General features: G+C 40.5%; 2 protein-coding genes across 3 annotated transcripts in view; one reads left to right on the forward strand and one right to left on the reverse strand.

The window, feature by feature from the left end:
- Window positions 1–15,247, reverse strand: part of LOC121285551 (RNA-binding protein EWS-like) — a 29,680-nt gene extending 14,433 nt beyond the window's left edge. Inside the window, exons 1-8 of one of the 2 annotated variants that reach the window (XM_041202080.1) lie at window positions 15,028–15,247; window positions 11,631–11,667; window positions 10,003–10,054; window positions 9,731–9,854; window positions 7,780–7,957; window positions 5,566–5,730; window positions 4,664–4,860; window positions 4,024–4,204 (exon numbers count right to left, since the gene is read on the reverse strand). In XM_041202080.1, coding sequence (XP_041058014.1) covers window positions 4,024–4,204; window positions 4,664–4,860; window positions 5,566–5,730; window positions 7,780–7,957; window positions 9,731–9,854; window positions 10,003–10,054; window positions 11,631–11,667; window positions 15,028–15,040 — 947 coding nt within the window. In that variant the 5' untranslated portion in view covers window positions 15,041–15,247. The remainder of the gene's footprint in view (window positions 1–4,023; window positions 4,205–4,663; window positions 4,861–5,565; window positions 5,731–7,779; window positions 7,958–9,730; window positions 9,855–10,002; window positions 10,055–11,630; window positions 11,668–15,027) is intronic. The other variant, XM_041202079.1, reaches the window with a different exon arrangement.
- Window positions 15,248–15,485: 238 nt separating this feature from the next.
- Window positions 15,486–17,534, forward strand: part of LOC121286380 (rhomboid domain-containing protein 3-like) — a 36,812-nt gene continuing 34,763 nt past the window's right edge. The window contains exon 1 of the mRNA XM_041203472.1: window positions 15,486–16,219. Within this exon, the coding sequence (XP_041059406.1) occupies window positions 16,051–16,219 (169 nt within the window). The 5' untranslated portion in view covers window positions 15,486–16,050. The remainder of the gene's footprint in view (window positions 16,220–17,534) is intronic.

The following is a 17,534-nucleotide window of genomic DNA, read 5'->3' on the forward strand; positions in this document are numbered from 1 at the left end:
CTCACGGAAGGCCCAAGATGGAGGGAGGGCAGAATCACCCTGTTTTTGGAAGGGGGTGGGCAAGATAAAGATCGACTCAAAGTCGAAATGTGGTACAATACTCATATGCCTTTAAGGTTAATTCTTAGGGAGGTATTCAAAACATACTATCCACTCATAATACACAAACAAGTTTGCTGAGGATGAATGTGTTTTGACTGATTTTGCCACAGCAGTTTACAAGTTCAATTTACAATGACAGCATGGGAGAATGCAGATGCAGCCCCCCTCACACTGAATTGCTGATGTTTACTTTGGGACACCAAGCGCAGGCCGAGTGCTTTCCTGCAAGTCAGAGAGCAAATGGATGAATTGTCAACTCCTCTTGTGAATCTCCAACAACTAGGCTAACTCCTGTGACCAGATGGTAATGTTTTTCCACCCATTGTGCATGGTTCACAGAGAAAAAGTAACCACACACTCAAACCAAATTGCACTTGGTTCAAAGTTACTTAAGAACAAATTTGTAGAAATAGGTAACTGTACATTGACTAAACATGCGTTCAACTATTAAAGTCAAGGATACAAAGGATGTATAGATCTGGTTCAGATAAGAGAGACCCATAAAGATGGAGATTTAATACAGTTCTGACCAATTGTGTGCGAAAATTTAGCAAAGGTGCCATTTGCAGTACCACATTTTACTCTAGCTATATCCATTTTTCAGAACAAACCTGCTTACGAGGTACCGCATAATTTTTATAAATTGAGAACAAAGAGAAATTGTTGCTTCCTTCCTGTTCAATAATTTCCTTCAAAGCCAGAGGCTCATGTTGGGATGCAAATCCACAGGTGCTGTAAACCATGTTACCTCACTGATGTCACCGATTATGTGGTGGGGCAAAACCGCAAAAGCTTACAAGCTACACAACCACAAAAGGCCATTATAGCACAGCCCTTGTGCTCCATAAGTGACATCCATCCTTTCCCACAAGGTTTAAAAGCAATCAGGAGCACAATCGCTGGCTGCATTTTCCTCCCTAGCTTAGGGAGGTGGAGATAATTTTAGTGCTCCCTATTATCTGTCTGAGATCATTTAATTCAGCACCAATCACTGATAAGAAACCTTTGGGACAGCACCTTGTGTGCAGCTCAGCCACACACTATGCGTACGTTTACTCACAAGCGGTCTTTAAATATAGCCCAGTAAGTCACATTTGTATTTAAATATCAATAGTCACCAACATTTCAAATTGGTCTGCTTCAGGGTAGCAGGGTATTTAGTCATTAATAATTGTCACCAATGTGGGAAACTAAGCTGTTTTTCCACGTGCCCATCAGATGGACCATTTTTTAAAAAAAAAACTTGCATTTAACAGAACCAGTGGTTATTAAAATGTATTACACCAAGCTTCCCTTATTGGGAAGGATACCACCAAGACAGTCATTTGTGCATTTTCATTATACTGCACAGAATTGTGGGATCACAGGCAATTTCAGAATTAAGGCACAGGCAATGCTGCAATTTTGTTTTTGTACCTCTGTACATGGAAAAAGAGAGGATACTTACCTTCATTTATTTGAATGCTGGATTGGCAACTTTGAGGATTCCTAATTTTAATGTTTGCTATCACTTTAAAAGTAATAAATGGGATACAAGTGTGTGTGTGGTGGCATGAGTGCAGCAGATTTGAAACAGTTAACCCAATCCACTCAAGTGCCAAAACTGCATTTACTGAGGATGCCAAGAGTCACTCGAATACCTTTTAGTGGTCACCAGTATGTTATAAACTAAGTAACATCCAGTTGCCAGGGTCAGTGGAACTAGAGTATGCATACCCATGGATGTGCATTCTGTGGAACTTTGATTCTCAGTTAAGTGTTCAAAAAAAAAAAAATGTTTACCAGTTTTAAATGATAAAAGCAGAAACATGCATGAACTTTTCCTTTGATTATCTCCTTTTCTGAAAGCAATGGCATATTGTGGGATAAGGTTCCATTGGTGCCAGCAACTTTCTGATGCATCATCCAAGTGGCCATTCTTCACACAAAGTTCGACAGCAATGTTTGACAGGCTATTCAAGCAAAGCCTGATTCTTCCCAGATATTTACACCCACAGTCCCAGAAGGGGTCACCAAGTAATTAAACAGGAGCAGAAAACCTGGCCAATATTCCCTCTCTCAAGCTCTTATAAATTAAGGCCAGTCGCAACATGTTTAATTGAGAGTGGCTAATTTAGTACAAACCAAGGATTAAAGATATATTGGTCTGTAAGGCTCAATCCCACATTTTATAGTGCATACACTCAAACCATCAGGGGAGTAAATTCTAGTCTATTAGTACAGCAGTCCTAAACTAAGTGTCATCCTTTGTGCAGGACAACAGAAATTTGGTATTGGTAATTCAGTGGCAGACAACCATTTTAGGCACTTAGTTAAAAAAAAAAGCCCATTTAATGAGGTTGTGCAATGATACGATCATGCCTGAATTAGAGACATTTTGAAAAGGTGTAATTTTAGTACAAACCCCTTACTGGCAAGTCCAAATTTTAAAAGGAAAGAACCAAGAAAAAGAACTCTTGTTTTCCACTGACCCTGCCTATTACCACAAGGCATATCCCGATAATGCTTTCAGCTCCCTTGTTGATTAATATATAAATACAACTGAGTTTTTAAAACTGCAAAGACTATAGGGTTTCCATTGGCCTATATTTTCTTAGGTAAAAGCACACAAAGGATTTAGGGCTAAATGATTGGTTTACATTACTTAGCACATCACTACACATTTAAAAAAAACAAAAGCAACTTCCTGGCAAATGGAAACCCTATTAACTTAAGTCAAGTTAACGGCCAAATGTTGAAGTGAAACCTTTATCATATCCTCCTATAAAGAAAGCGCAGCAACCAGCTTATTTCTGTATTTGGAAGTTGTTAGCAAGAAAAACAAAACTGGCCACAAGGAGTCCAACTTTCAAAAATTGCTACATCTATTTTAAAATGAAATATGGCATATGCATAATGCAAAGCCTATGCTAGCACACAATAAATAAATGCACATTAACATTACAAATGAAACCCAGGCTCCAAATAAAACTCTAAATCAATTTAACAAGCTTGTAACACTTGTACCCCACAATTTTGTCACCAAAATGTTTTATTAATTTATACTCCTCATAAATTAAGCAAAATACCTAGATGGAAGGAACCAAGCTCTTTTCCCCTTCCCAAAATAGGAACTAGATTGATGTAGTTATGTTTGAGAGAAACTCCAAATTTCAACATTTTGTAATAAATACACATTAAATTCTCATCTATCTTGGGGTAATAATATTTTTTAAAAATTGGGAGACAATTTTAACACTTAAAGCAAGTGTTTCTTTCAGGATTAAAGGTTTCACCCAGAAAGGCAATGTCTGAATTATGTGGACCAGTGGTTGCTGCACTTTACATTAATTAAATTATCAGCATATTTTAATCTATTAACAGGTAAACTGTTGGAAAAATAATTTGGATTAGGTTCACTGAGGTTTTAACCAGTTTAACTACAAATTATATGAATTTGCTGATTCTAGAAAACACAAAAGCAGCCATAAGGCAAATAAAGATTACATCCATAATTCTGTCTGAACATTTACTTCCTACTTGGTGGTAATTAGATGAGCTCATTGGTAAATTATTCCACAGAGGTTGGACATTGCCTTTGGAAAATTAGAACCAGGGCTGAAAATCAATAATTTTATTTCTTAAAGTTTTGAATAAAATTTTAAAACAGGCCACTGAGAGATTTTCAAAAATTAGATATATGTATAAATAGAGATAGAAGTGGATTTTTATTTATTTTTACAGTTAAAAGCTGGCTTTAGGATAGGGGCATCTGGTTCTCAATGACTGCAACACAAGTAACTGGAACCTGGCCAGTTCTACCTGGAAGTGCATTCTGCTAGGTACTTCAGAAAAACTAAACACTTTCAGCCCAGTATTGTTAATCGTTACTTTGGGTTGATTTTTTGTATTAATCTCTCTAAAAGAAAGAGGTCATCTTACCCCATGCCACCTCGTCCACTCCGACCACCTCTACTGTAACTACTTCCTCTGCTTCCTTGATCATAGCTCCCACGACTTCTGCTGCGGTTGTCAGAGCTACTGGTTGGCGCTCCATAGCTACTCTGGTCTTGTCCGTATCCACTCATATTATTGGTGGATGGCTGCTCCTGCCTGTATGTACCTAGGTAACATTTTAGTAGTTAATGTCTTAACAAGAAATGCGTCCAATTAGACATGCATACAAGTTGATATCCTCAATACAATTTACTTTCTCTTTCCAAGATATTGATTTGGAACTTATTTTATTTTGTATTATTTTTCAGTGGTTAATTCTAACAGAAGAGCTTGAATTTGATAAATTGCCATTTTTAGTGATTGCTTATCTTGATCTCACCACCTACAAAAGTTTCAATTGACCATGAGAAAATGCTATTATTCCATTTGTCCAATATAAGTCACTGCTTCCAAATCATTTATTAAGCAATTGGCCTTCTCCCTTTCATTGCTTCCCTTCCTATTTTCTGCAAATGGTGACAATTGTTTTTGTCTATCCAGGCATAATAAAATATTAAAGCTGGAGAGGGGTTCTCACTACTACCACTTTAAAACTGTTAGACATGCACAAAGTACTTTCACTTACTGTACTGGCTTTGCTGACTATAATCGGTCTGCTGTCCATAGCTAGATTGTTGACCAAATCCAGAAGGTGGTTGCTGCTGGGTGTAGCCTCCAGTTGGGGGCGGCGGTGGTGCATAGCTGCTTCCCTGTTGTCCATAGCTTGCCTGTTGGCTATAGGTACTCTGATCATAGCCAGTTGGTTGAGTGGTGCTACTGTAACTATAAACAAAACATGTTTTTGGTAAATGCGTCAGTAACAAGAGGTCATAATTTTCAAATGACTTCAAGAACTAGAGGGGAAAATGAGAGGTTTCAGAGGGTTGTTTAAATCTGAAATGCTTCTCTTGAAAGTGTGGAATCAGACTCCATGGCAAGTTTCAAAAGGCAACTGACATGCTTGGAAACCAATTTATAGGAAGATAGGTAGAATATGGGATGCAGGACTAAATAGGATAGGTCTTTCAAAGAGCTGGCACAGACAGGATGGGTCAAATGGGCTCCTTCTGTGCTGTAAGCAATCCACTGTTTCACTCTGTGTAATTTGTCAAAAAGCACAGAAACAGAGTATTCTTTGAACAACCAAGTTGTCAAAAAAAATTGTATCCACCTACTGACTCAGCAAAACTATTTAGTCCATAACTAAGCAGTGTTCGAGTCCTGGTTGATAGAGTTAACCGATCTAGATGAGGCCAGCAGCCTTACAATGCTTCACAGCTCAGTCTTTAAAAGAACCAATTCCTGCATTCAAAATCACCACCTGGCTGCTTGCATATCCCCTACTGAAAATCAATTCTCTCAAGGCTTACACATGGCAGATACCCAGGCAGCCCAAATCTAGGTTGAAGCCTTCTACACAACCCAATATGATTATGCTGAAAAAAAAAACCTCATTTCCTTAGATTACAGCATCCAAAAAACATTTACCTGGTAGGAGGGAAAGATGGAGGGGCACTGGGAGGCTGAAGAGGATAAGCACCATGCACACTCATCTGAGGGTATCCATAATTTGTCTGGCTGTATCCCACACTGGATTGGGCATACCCAGTACTTGGTTGACTATATTCATCCTGCTTTGTAGTATCTTGCACTCTGCAAGTTAAGTTGGTAATTAGACATGATTCCTCTACTTTAAAAAGAAAAGGATTCTGTGCACAATATACATTTGCAAATTAATCAGTGTGTCTTTACAAAATGAATATGAAGCAATCAGCCCAGGATCCATTTTTCAACAGGGTCAAACGTTCAACACTTCATTCCTGGCTACGTGAACATTTCTGATGTCCATCAGAATCCTCTCACGTTTTCCAATTTCTAGTGAAGCTTGCAATAGCAAACTTCTCAACACTTGGAAAAACAGAGCAGAGAGTTTTGATTTGAGGCAAAAGTTTTCATAGTTTCAAACTCTTAGGGTAGTTAAGATCATGTTAATCACACTTACGTTTTGTACTGAAAATAGTCACAGGTGAAAGCATGCAAGTGTCCTCCAATTTTGTATTTGATTATTGAAAACACAAGTGAAATTATTTGAACTTTTTTTTAAAAAAAGAGGCTGAATACTTTGAACCACATACATAGATCAATTATGCTGTACATCTGTAAACAATTTTCAACATTCAAATGCTGAAAAAACCATGATGCACACATGAAAAACAAATAAGCACAATATAGATCAAAATAAGTTATGGAATTATACATGTGGCCTCACTGGAAAAACTAAACCACAAAAGGAGGCAGATGTGTATAACCCAACTATGCATTTTAATAAACTGCAAAAAGGATACAGGTGAGGGCTCCTTGGGGAGTACAGCCAGGGTCAAGGGTGGCTCGGCTGTATTGTGGGTTTGGGGCCGGGGAGGGTGGGGGGGTGGGGGGAGAGAAGAGAGAAAGACAGCTGTCTGTAGATGAAGAGGTTAGACAGAAAGGTAAATCATAGGGTTTTTATGTACATCAGTAGTGAGGATTGATTGCATTCAGATGGTGGGCATTAATCGTAGACTCAACTGTGCTGGTGAAAAAGGCCAAAAGTTTAGTTGTTAGCTAAGGTGCACAATATATGCCTCTGTAATTAATAGTTTGAATGTATAAAGACTATTCTATCCTTTGCCACCTGGCTACCAGAATTCTAATAGGGGACTCAATCGTAAGGGGACCGGACAAGTATTTCAGCAGCTATGGGATAATTTGTTGCCTCCCTGCTGCCATAGTTACAAGCATCACTGAGTGGCTGCTGAATTTGGACTGGGGAAGATGAATACCAGAGCTTGTGGCCCATATTAGTAGCAATGAAGAGAGAAAGTGTGATCAGGTCATGCAGGCAGATTTTAGGTAGGTAGGAAAGAAGTCCTAGTTGTCCCTGGTACCACAAGCTAGTAAACAGATATTAGTAATAGGGCCCAATATGGTCTGTGTCCTACCATTTACAGTGTCAAGGAACAGAGGGACCTTTTGTGCATGTACACTGATCCCTGAAGGTAGGTCAAGATAGATAGGTGGTTATGGCAGCATATGGGAAGTTACGCCAGAACGTTATAAAACACCGGTTAGGCCACAGATACAGCACAGCACACAGCTCTGGTCACTGCATCACACAGTGATGATGCTAAAGGGTAGGGAAGACTAAGAGAATGTTGCCAAGAATGGAATATTTTAGCTATGCGTTAAGATTAGTTAAGCTGGGGCTATGTGCTTTGAAACAGAGCAGCCGAGGGGTGATTAAATTCAAGTGTATTAAAAGTGGTGGGGGGGATTAGTGGATAAAAAAGACTTAGCCCCCTTAAGGGAGATCAATAATCAAGGGCATAGATTTAAAGGAATTGTAGAAAAAGAGAGTTGAGGAAAATTTATTTTACAAAGATGGCGATGGGGGTTTGGGACTCAACTGTCTAGTGGTGGATGCAGAAAATCTTATTAGATTTACAAATTACTTGGATATGCACTTACAAGTGTCTATAAGATTACAGATCAAAAGGTGCAAGTAGGATATGGCTGGACAACCCGTTTCACCTGGCAAACACGATGAACTGAATGGCCGATTCTATGACCGATGTGGACATGGAAATAGAATTTGAAAGTATACAGCTCCAGTTATAACTATCAACCTCTGTGCTGAAATCTTTATAAACCGTGCAAGGTATATACCTGGTAGGTGCAACAGTTGTAGCTGTGTGCTGCCCATATGCAGCATAAGTAGGCTGCTGACCATAGGTGGGCTGCTGTCCATACGTAGCTTGAGGGGTGGCAGTACTGTCATATCCAGTTGTGCTGTAAGCCTGCACAGGTTGGCTATAAGCCTGAGGTGCAATTGGTGCACTATAACCTATTCAAAAAGTGTAATAAAGCATTATTTTTTTCTGCAGTTCTGAATTTACACAATGCACACAAATGTAATTGAACAAAACCTGTTTCATGGCATTTTATGCTGTAACAAGTCGATGTTACTCATTGTACTATATTGGGATGAATTAATTGGATATAGATGTGCAGCAACAAAAACAGTACTGTACACTACCCAATATGCAGGCTAATCAAATGCAATCAATTTTTTCCCTCAGTAGAATACAAAGGCTTGCATTTATATAATGCCTTCAATATAGTAAAATGTTCCAAAGTGCTTCAGAGGCCTGAGGAAGAACGTATACGAGCCAAGTAGTGATTAGGAAACATGACCAAAAGTATATTGAAAGATGTAGCTTTTGAAGGTAATCTTAAAAAGGATAGCAAAATGGAGAGGCTTGGGAAGGGAATGCTGGAACACGAGGCCCAGGTTAGTGACAGCAGAGCTATCAATGGTGGATGAAGGGAGGAAGCACACAAACCTGAAGTCAGAAACAGGTAGTTTGAAGGGGTGTTGAATTTTAAACTTGTTGTTGAGTGATCCTCCAGTCAATCATCTTTTAAGGCAGTTGCCTCCCTAATTGCTAGCACCATTTTAGTATTTCTCTACAGGAGTCATTTTTCTTATGCAAGACTGTACATTTGGCTATTTGACAGCAATGGGCACTCAGCCAAGGAAATGCTGCTCTTCCAAACATCATGTGCGTATGTCCAGTACAGTAATAAACTGGAAATCAATTCACCGCTCCCTCTGCCCCAGGGATATTGAATAAGCTAAGGTAACAGGTTTGTGCTGTATAACAGAATACTGTACTATATGTCTGCTTAGCCATCATGAATCTTCTAATACCACGAGCAGGAAATTCTAACTAATAAGGCTGTATAATCAAATATTTATTCAACTATTCTTGGTGTTAATGAAAGTCAACTTGGCATAGAAAGGAGAAACAGAAAGGAATTCACTTGATCACCCAAAGTACTGTTGTCTCCACCCCCTACCCCATCGCCTAATTCCAACTAATGTAAATAAGGGATATTCAAAGACTTCACTATAGATTGCTAGCATACTAATGACCAGTGAGTACTGCACATGTTCAATATGGAAGTTTGCAGTACTTCAAAAACCTGTTACCCTTCTAGTTTCCAATGTAATATCATGAAGTAAACATAACTACCAATCTAAATTGCAGCCAAAAAAGATAGCTAGAATTTAATTAAAACGGAGGTAATGGGAGATTTTTTCCTATGTCTGCTAAAATCGTGGAGAAAAATCTCAACAGTATAACTATAGATTGTGTTATTTCAAACTTGGAAATGTTAGGAGCTGCATAATATGAAACAAAGGGCCAATAATTAAGTCTTGCTACTGATCAGTGGAATTTTAGGTGAATTATAAACCTCAAATTAGTCCTGCATGATTTATTTTCTCCTGTAGCATAATGATACAATGTTAAGTAAGTCCAGCAACAACACCGAGCATGCATGTCAAAAGTGGTAGTTTTACAATGAAGTTTCATGTTTTGATGTAAAGTAGTAATGTGACAAAACAAATACAAATCATGCAACAATGACCAGGCACTCTAACCTGCACTTGTCCCTTCTACCCAAGCACAACAGACAGCAGTAAAAAAAAAAGATACAGGTTCAGAATATCATAAATATCCCTTCTACCAAAGAAAGCACAGACAGGAGTAAAATAAAGTTTATAAATCATAATTAAACTTGTATAACAATATAAATACAGATCAAATCTTACCAGTTTGAGGTTGCCCATATGCAGTAGCATATGCTGTCTGCCCATAAGCTGCAGTTGTTTGCGCTTGAGTGTATGTCGTATCAGTGGGCTGGGTATAGGTTCCATAACTCGGTTGCGCGTATGCCTAGTTGCAAATGTTTAGAAAAATGACTTATGTCAGGTCTGCAGTAGACAAGCTGATGAAATTCAAAATAACTGGCAGATTTACTAAAGATTTGCTGCTAGGTTAACACTCTCATGGGGTTCCAAAGTAGTTTTCTTAGAAGTCTTACTTGGGTTGTCTGTCCATATGCCTGAGCAGGCTGAGCTGCATAGGTTCCATACCTGTAAAGATGGACAATAGAAGTCTTCACAATGTTTAAATAATCATTAGAAGTACCAAATTACATAAACCAACTAAGAAGCAATTATTCTTCCAAAGATAATTCAACTCAACACAAGTAGAAAGGATAAGGAAGGAACTAGTAAGCCATTCGGCCACCACCATCCCCCCTCCCCAGTACGTTCCACCATTCATTTAGATCATGGCTGACCTGTACCTTAAATTTACTTACCTATGCTGATATTAAAGGATGCAGAACCAATTCAATTAACTTAAACCCAAGTTGTATCCCCAAGTACCCAATCAAAAGCCTTCCCTGCACTTGAAAACAAAGGTTGGTCAGTTACCCAAGACTGAATTTCAAATGGTACTATGTTAGACAGCTCAATCTACACTGATTAGACTGGAAGGCACTGTACCCAGCCCAGAATCTCTACTACTGAGGAAGGATATGGATTTAGAAAATAGGCAGAGTGGCCCCAACTCCACCCACTAGCAAGCAAATCAGGTCACTGAAATGCCTGACAGGACCCATTAATAAAAGGGTACCTAAATATCTAATGCCAGAGGAATTGGACATTAGGTCAATGATACCTCAGAGGACAGCCTCACAGGTGCTGGATATCTACCCTCTTGTTACCAAATTTTGGTTGGCATATCACCACAGGCCCCCTGTACTGACCAGATGGTCTTGCATTCAATTCTTTGAAAGGTAGTTGGTATCAGCAATTATGGATAGTAAATGGGAGGTAAGAATTCACCCACAGGAAATGCAACATCTGCTAGGGAGCGCATGGGTCCTGCAAGTTATGGATCAGGCTGTGTTGTGATTTCTTCTAGTCAAATAAATCAGACAATATTCAGTTTAGCCTCATAAGAAAGCCAAATGGGAGGGGCATTGGAGATCTGGAGCCACCCCAGATCTTAAACCACCCAACAGCTAGCATCATCAGGCCGATAAAAAATTGTCAAACGTAGTAAAGTGTTGCTTTTCCTTTCAGGAAAGGTATGAACTTTGAATGAAATTGACAAGTAAGATATTTAGCCGTTTGGTATTTACATGCAACAAAATACTATTGAAAGGCTGGGCCACAACAGTATGTTTTAAAATCTAGCTCGTGTAGTAAATTGTCAGCTGTTTTTTGTACATTTTTAATGAACAACTTTCCACATTTCAAAATAATTTTAAAAAGCATATTCCATAAATCATCAAGTTTTGCTACAGACTAAGTTTTCATTTATAACAATAGTGGTGAATTGTTTAAATTAGTCAGCAATTGAATTCCAATAAAATGCAGCAGACAACAGCCCCCAACCAAGGATTTTATAAAGGCATATATTGGGACATTTGAAAGATATAGCAGAATTAATGATTTTCTCTTTGTAACCTGGAGAGCACTTTGGCTGTAGTCACTAGTGGAAGCTACCACTGAAATTAATGGGATGTGATATTGGCACACCAAATTAAGCTAGTTTGAAGTGCCAGGAATAAGCACAACACCTTAGTGTAATAATCTAGTGAACAATTGATTTTAAACATACACACATATAGATATTCAATTCTGAAGTAGCACTTACCCTTGTTGAGCTGCAGCTTGAGTATAGGTACTATAATCTACAAAAAGAAAGGAGTTCCTCAACTAATTATACAAAGTTGATTGAAATAGGTGTCTCATTTTACAGAATACCAAATATCAAAATCCATCAAACTATTTGCACAAGGTCCATGTGAAATGTTACTCCTATTTCACTTAAGTCAGATAATATGATCCATAAAAATACTATTTACCATCATGATGCAGTTGGGATTCCTTATGCAACCTCTAGACAATGGAGCATTTGTACAACAATGACAATATACAGTAATACTTGGAATTCTCTTAGCAACTTCTCTCCTGAAAGAGAAATTACTAAGTGAAAGAGAGATAGATGCTAGTAGGTTACTTGGATTAGGAAACCGTACCTTTTCTTAAAGCATTTAAGTTTTAAATGAGTTTTGGCACACCTTGGTGCCATTGCAACACAATCTCAACAAAATGGTGCCAGTATGGTTAAATACAGCTGCCAATGCACATGGTAAAAAGTGACCATCTTGGGCCTAAGGTGACACTATGGGAATTTTATTGCAAACCAAATACAACCATGTCAGTTGTTTAAAATTTGAAGTTCAAGCCTCAAGGTAACGTTAATCCAATGACACAAGATCTATGGATTGAGGCTCGCCTTTCTTCACTTGCATCACCAACATGCTGTTACCTATCTCACTGCAGACAAGGGCTTGAATATGGAACCTTGCTGGTCTCTAAATCAGTCCATTACCACAATAGTTATTCAGTAGCTATAGACAACTTTCAGTAGCATTTGCATTAAAAAATGGCTATATTTGCTACATGTATGAAATGTCAAGGCAAAACTATAAACTGATTTTTTATTTTCATTACCAAAATTGCTCAATTATAGACTTACAAAATACGCTCATCTCTTTCACCATATCAGTTTTCACATCAAACTCAGTGTGCACATTTATAGGCATTTGAATGTTACAAGAGAAAAAGGTCAGCAAAAATATATCATTGTGTACATGCATTGCAACACTGGTATGATAATTTAAGCTCCAAATCAACTGTTCCATAAATAAATGTATTTTCAAATGCTACGTTTGTACTTGTTAGCTCTTCCTTCCACATCGAAGGGGAAAGTTAAGGCACACAAAAGCTAGCAAGTATACAAACTTACATGTATCAGAATATCTTTCTCCCACATCCTTCTGGAATTACTATTTGTATTGTGATATGCAATTATAAGCCTACAGTAAACTCTTTTCCTTTGTGTATTATTTTTATTGAGTTGGAATATTAGAAGCTATAGCTTTTTGCAGAAGAATTATTTCAGGTTTCTAACCAACAGGGCTTATTGTAACAGATCTCACTTTCTATTAGTTTTGATGCCTGCAAGGAAGGGGATCAGGGTAGATAACCCATGTGTCGCTTTTATTGAGATATTTTCTAACTTTGTGCTCTAGGATTAGCAATTGCCACTTGCAGGTCCAGTAAAACTTTCTTCATTCTGCCAATCTGTCTGTCATCCAATAATATCAATTTAGTAACAGTTGCTGTTTGAGGTGTTATCAATAACCAAAAACGGTTTTAAGGATCAGTACTGATAACTCATGGTGTGCGCTAACATTAACAACCCAATAGCTAGAATAGGGGATGAATATATAAGTCCATAATTTAAATTTGCTGGTGATAAATTTTATTAAAGGAAAATAAAGTTTTTTGCAATATTGTAAGATATTTGAAATTTCACTTTCCTTTCTCATAGGAGCAGCATTTGGTCAGCCCTCAGCTCCTTTCTACCAAACTAGAGAAGCCCCAAGTTATAACAACATTAGCATCAGTTGAATTATGCATTTTCTAGCAATGAAGACTTCCACTTTTTCTTCATCTCCGATCCACATCAAATTAGGTTGATCAGCATTATCGACTTATGGACTAACAAGCAACTGGCCTTTGAGAATTCAAATGGCAGGTCTCCACACAAGATAAAAAAGGTTAAACAAGGCCCAATTTTAGGGTGCAAGGGGAAAGCACATTCATTTTAGGTTATCACTCAGTAAGATAGTGCATACTTGAACGGTTTTATTTAGAATCAAGATATTGCAATCTTTACTTTTTTTTAAAACCAAATGCAGGATATGCAAGTAAAAATATAACAGAGTCAAGTTTTCAAATTTATTGAATGACCAGAAGTTGAAGCTATTCAGTCACAAATCTTCCAACAGGAGGTCACACAGTGCCAAGTGGTTTCTTCAGTGAAAGGTACTGAACAAACAGGACGAAAACCACCCCCATATTCATTCTCTGCAAGGTTGCGACCGCTTTGATTCCGACTAAAATCATTAAGACATCATTAGAGTTTGCGATTAACGTTTGGCACAGTACAAAAATACAATTTTTTAAAAAAGGGATTTGGACCTAAATGCCAACCTCGGTGCATCACAAAATCACGGGGTCAATTTAAATTATGTTGTTAGTCCCGCGGCCCCTACAGCACCTTCAAAAAAAAGCGAATCTTCCGTTTGTGTGCGCGACTCCATTTTGGCATGGTGCCAGCACTTACTAAAACTCAATTTTCAAAATAAAACAATCCACCCCAAAATATAAATAAAACGGGCGACTTAAGTAGTCTCAAGCGATATTTTAAAATCGCTTTTAGAAAAGTTGGAAAAACCCAAACGGTTAATTAAAAAAAACAACTTAATCGCACTACACTGGGGGGGGGGGGAAAGAGAAACACACAGAAACTAGGGGGACTGGCGATCCCTTCCCATGAAAAATATTTATTAAAATGCACTTAACTAGCTAATCCCCTCCCTTCCCCACCACCCGAGTTAAGTAGGCCTCGACGCTAACGGATTGAAAGAAAGGCACTTCCGCCCCTTCTCGGGCTGAGAAACTCCGCCCCGGCGGTTCCCAAGGGCGAGGGCCGGGGACATGGCGGCGGAGCAGCCGCGGGTAGGGGGGGGCGGGGGGAGGGGAGGAAGAGTTGGCCCGGCCTGGCCTAGCCTAGCACGGCGCCCTGAGGCTTTGTGGCGCAGCTGCGTTCCGGAGGTGGGGGTGGGGTGAAGGGTTGAGATGGGGGGGGGAGGGGGAAGGTTGCGGAACTCTCACACACACACATATATATATGTGTATATATAGGCCCCAACGGCCGGCCGGCTGCCCGCTCCGCGTTCCCCCCCCCCATCCTCCTCCGACACGCGATGCTTGAGGCCTTGGCCCGAATCTCGACAAGGGGAAAGGGAACTCCCCGGGTAACCGGTAGGAGGGAAGGGGTGGTGGGGAAAGAAAGGTGAGAAAGTCGATGGTAGAAGGGCCGGCGACCATCAGGGCGGTGCGAGGAGGACCGATGCTGGGCGCGGGCGGACGAGCGCCTTTAAAACCGATGCCAACAGTTACAAACTCCCTCTTACCCGTCGACGCCATCTTCACCGACCTCTGACTGCCGAAACGCGCCTGCGCGGAGCCTCGCCGGACTCAACCACTTAATTTGGCGCCTTGCGCAACTCGCGCCGGAAATATTTTAATTTTTTTTAAAAAAATCCTCCACTCGAGTCACCACGATCCCGTTCGATCTCGAGTTTACTTTTCGAACGTTTCGGCGGAGGGTTGGGGAGGGATTTTTTTTGGGGGGGTGGTTTGTAAATTTGTTAATTTTTTTTTGTTTTAAAAAAAATAAGAAATTGACGAGAAACGAAATGCCCAGCCTCTATCTGCCGATTTGCGGCCGAGGCTTATGTTAATGTCCGCCTCCACGTCGCTATTTAAATGGCGGGCGACGTCGGCGCGCTGACGTGTGAAACGTGCGCGGCGTAACGTGTTAAGCCGTTCGGCTGGAACAATGGAGAGAATGTGCTGCCGTGTTTATGGTTCCGGGATGGAGTCGGTCGCGATGGAAACGCGGCCATTTCGCCCCTCTCATTGTCTCCCTGTCTCCCTCCCTCCATTCTGCTGTGTTGCGCAAACAGTTTCCTCCTGAATCATGTCGCCGCCCCTTCCCAGCACCCCGTTTATCGGGGGTTTAACCGTCAGGCGGCTTGAAAAATGACCCGAAATAAACACCATTTCCCAACCCCACCTCCCTCACTTTTATAATGATGATTTTTACTCGTTTTACTATCAAATCCGTCCTGACCACCACAAAGAGGCCCGATACACAAAGGACGACCCGGGAGGGCGGGCTCGATGCCGGTTCACGCTGTCGGGGCCTGGTTTGAGGTTATCGGGGTTGGGAAGCACATTGGCTCCGGGTTAAGGAGACCCTTACCCCCTACCCCGTACCCCCGCCCACGCTTTGATCTGGAAGGCCCGGGATTTACATACACACACTCTCTCTCTGTCTCTCCACCTCGCCAAGGGACATCTCAGAGGGGCCGTGAGGCACTGAGTGCGGGTTTGCAGCAGGCCCCGAGTAACCGAGCCCCCAACCCCCCGGGATGAGGGGCTGCAGGGAGCGGCTGTGGGCTGGGATCAGAGCGGCTCACAGCCGGGCCCGAGCGCCGTGCGCCACCGCCGCTTTCCTGAGCCTCATTCTCCTGTCGTGGTTGATTGGGGCCGAAGAGGCCTTTTCCCTGACAGCCGACCCGCTGTTCCCTCACCACCAAGGTAAGTGCCTCATCCCATCCCCCCATCCCATCGTTAGCCTTGGGTGAGACGTGAAATTAAATCCTAATCCGAATTAACATCATCACAAACTATTTAAAGCATACTCTGCTGATTTATACGTCGAAAGAGGCTAAAGTTCAGAACCAAAATGTGAGAATCTCATTCCAATTAAGGTGTAGAAAGGGGTTCAAATGCTTCTACCATCATTTATTCATGGCACTGTTTGAAAGGGAAGGAGAATGAAAAAGCAAATCGTTAAATTTTTAGGAATGCAGGTGTTTATCTGGCAGGTGTGTAGGAATCCCTAAAGCACAACTCTCATCCTCTTCGTACCTATCTAACTCGGCATGTACTCAGGGACCTACAATAGTCAAACTTTAGTCAAATCCCCTCCTAAAATGTAAAATGCTTGTGGCAGAAAGACGGAATGGCTTACTTTTATAGGACTAAATTTGTTTTTATAGCACAGGTATGGTGTCTATAGTGCTCTTTTTGCAGAGCTAGCAAAAGCCAATCCCTAAATTCTGATGAAAGGCCATCCATCTGAAACGTGTACACAGATGCTACCTGGCCTACTGAGTATTCCCTGCAGTTACTGTTTCTATTTCAGATTTCCAGCAGTGGCAATATTTTGCTTTGGCAAAAGCTAATCTTTTCCTTTTAGAGAATGCCTCACCACAGCCTTAATGTCCCAAAGAAGTTGAGAAACAATTAATTACTTTGGGCAGTATGGTCACATAAGTGCCAATTTGGCTTGAGTGGCAGCACTCTGACCCCCAAGTAAGATAGTTGCAACTTCAAACTCCACTGCAGGTTTTGAGTTCATAGTCTAGGCTGACAATTTAGTGCAGTACGTACTAAGTGATTACTACATTGTTGGAAGTGTTAACTTTTGAGTGAGACTGTTCAACTGGAGGTAAAAGATCCCATGGTGAAAAAGCAGTGTTGTTTTCCCTGGTGTAGTGACCAACATTTATTCTTCAGATAATTAGGTTTTTTTGGGCATTGTTTGGAATGGGATCATAGTCATCTTATCGTGTCCACGGACAGTCTATACATGGCCCAGCCAGAACTGGATACGTTTTGCACCTTGTTGAATTCAGTAAGATCTGCAACAGTGCAGGGTTCCTCTAGCGATAGACATTGCAGGTGATGTTGCATAGTCTGTGGCTCAGTACCGCATTCACAAGTTATCGGGCAGGTTGTATATCCCCATTTGCTTAGTGACACCTTTGAACAACCTACGCCAGTCCCAAGTCTGTTAAGGCACTTCCAGGTTGCCCAGTTGCAATTAGTTCCTGGGGGAAGGCTTTCA

Source organism: Carcharodon carcharias, chromosome 13 (assembly GCF_017639515.1).
Source record: "Carcharodon carcharias isolate sCarCar2 chromosome 13, sCarCar2.pri, whole genome shotgun sequence".
NCBI lineage: Eukaryota > Metazoa > Chordata > Chondrichthyes > Lamniformes > Lamnidae > Carcharodon > Carcharodon carcharias.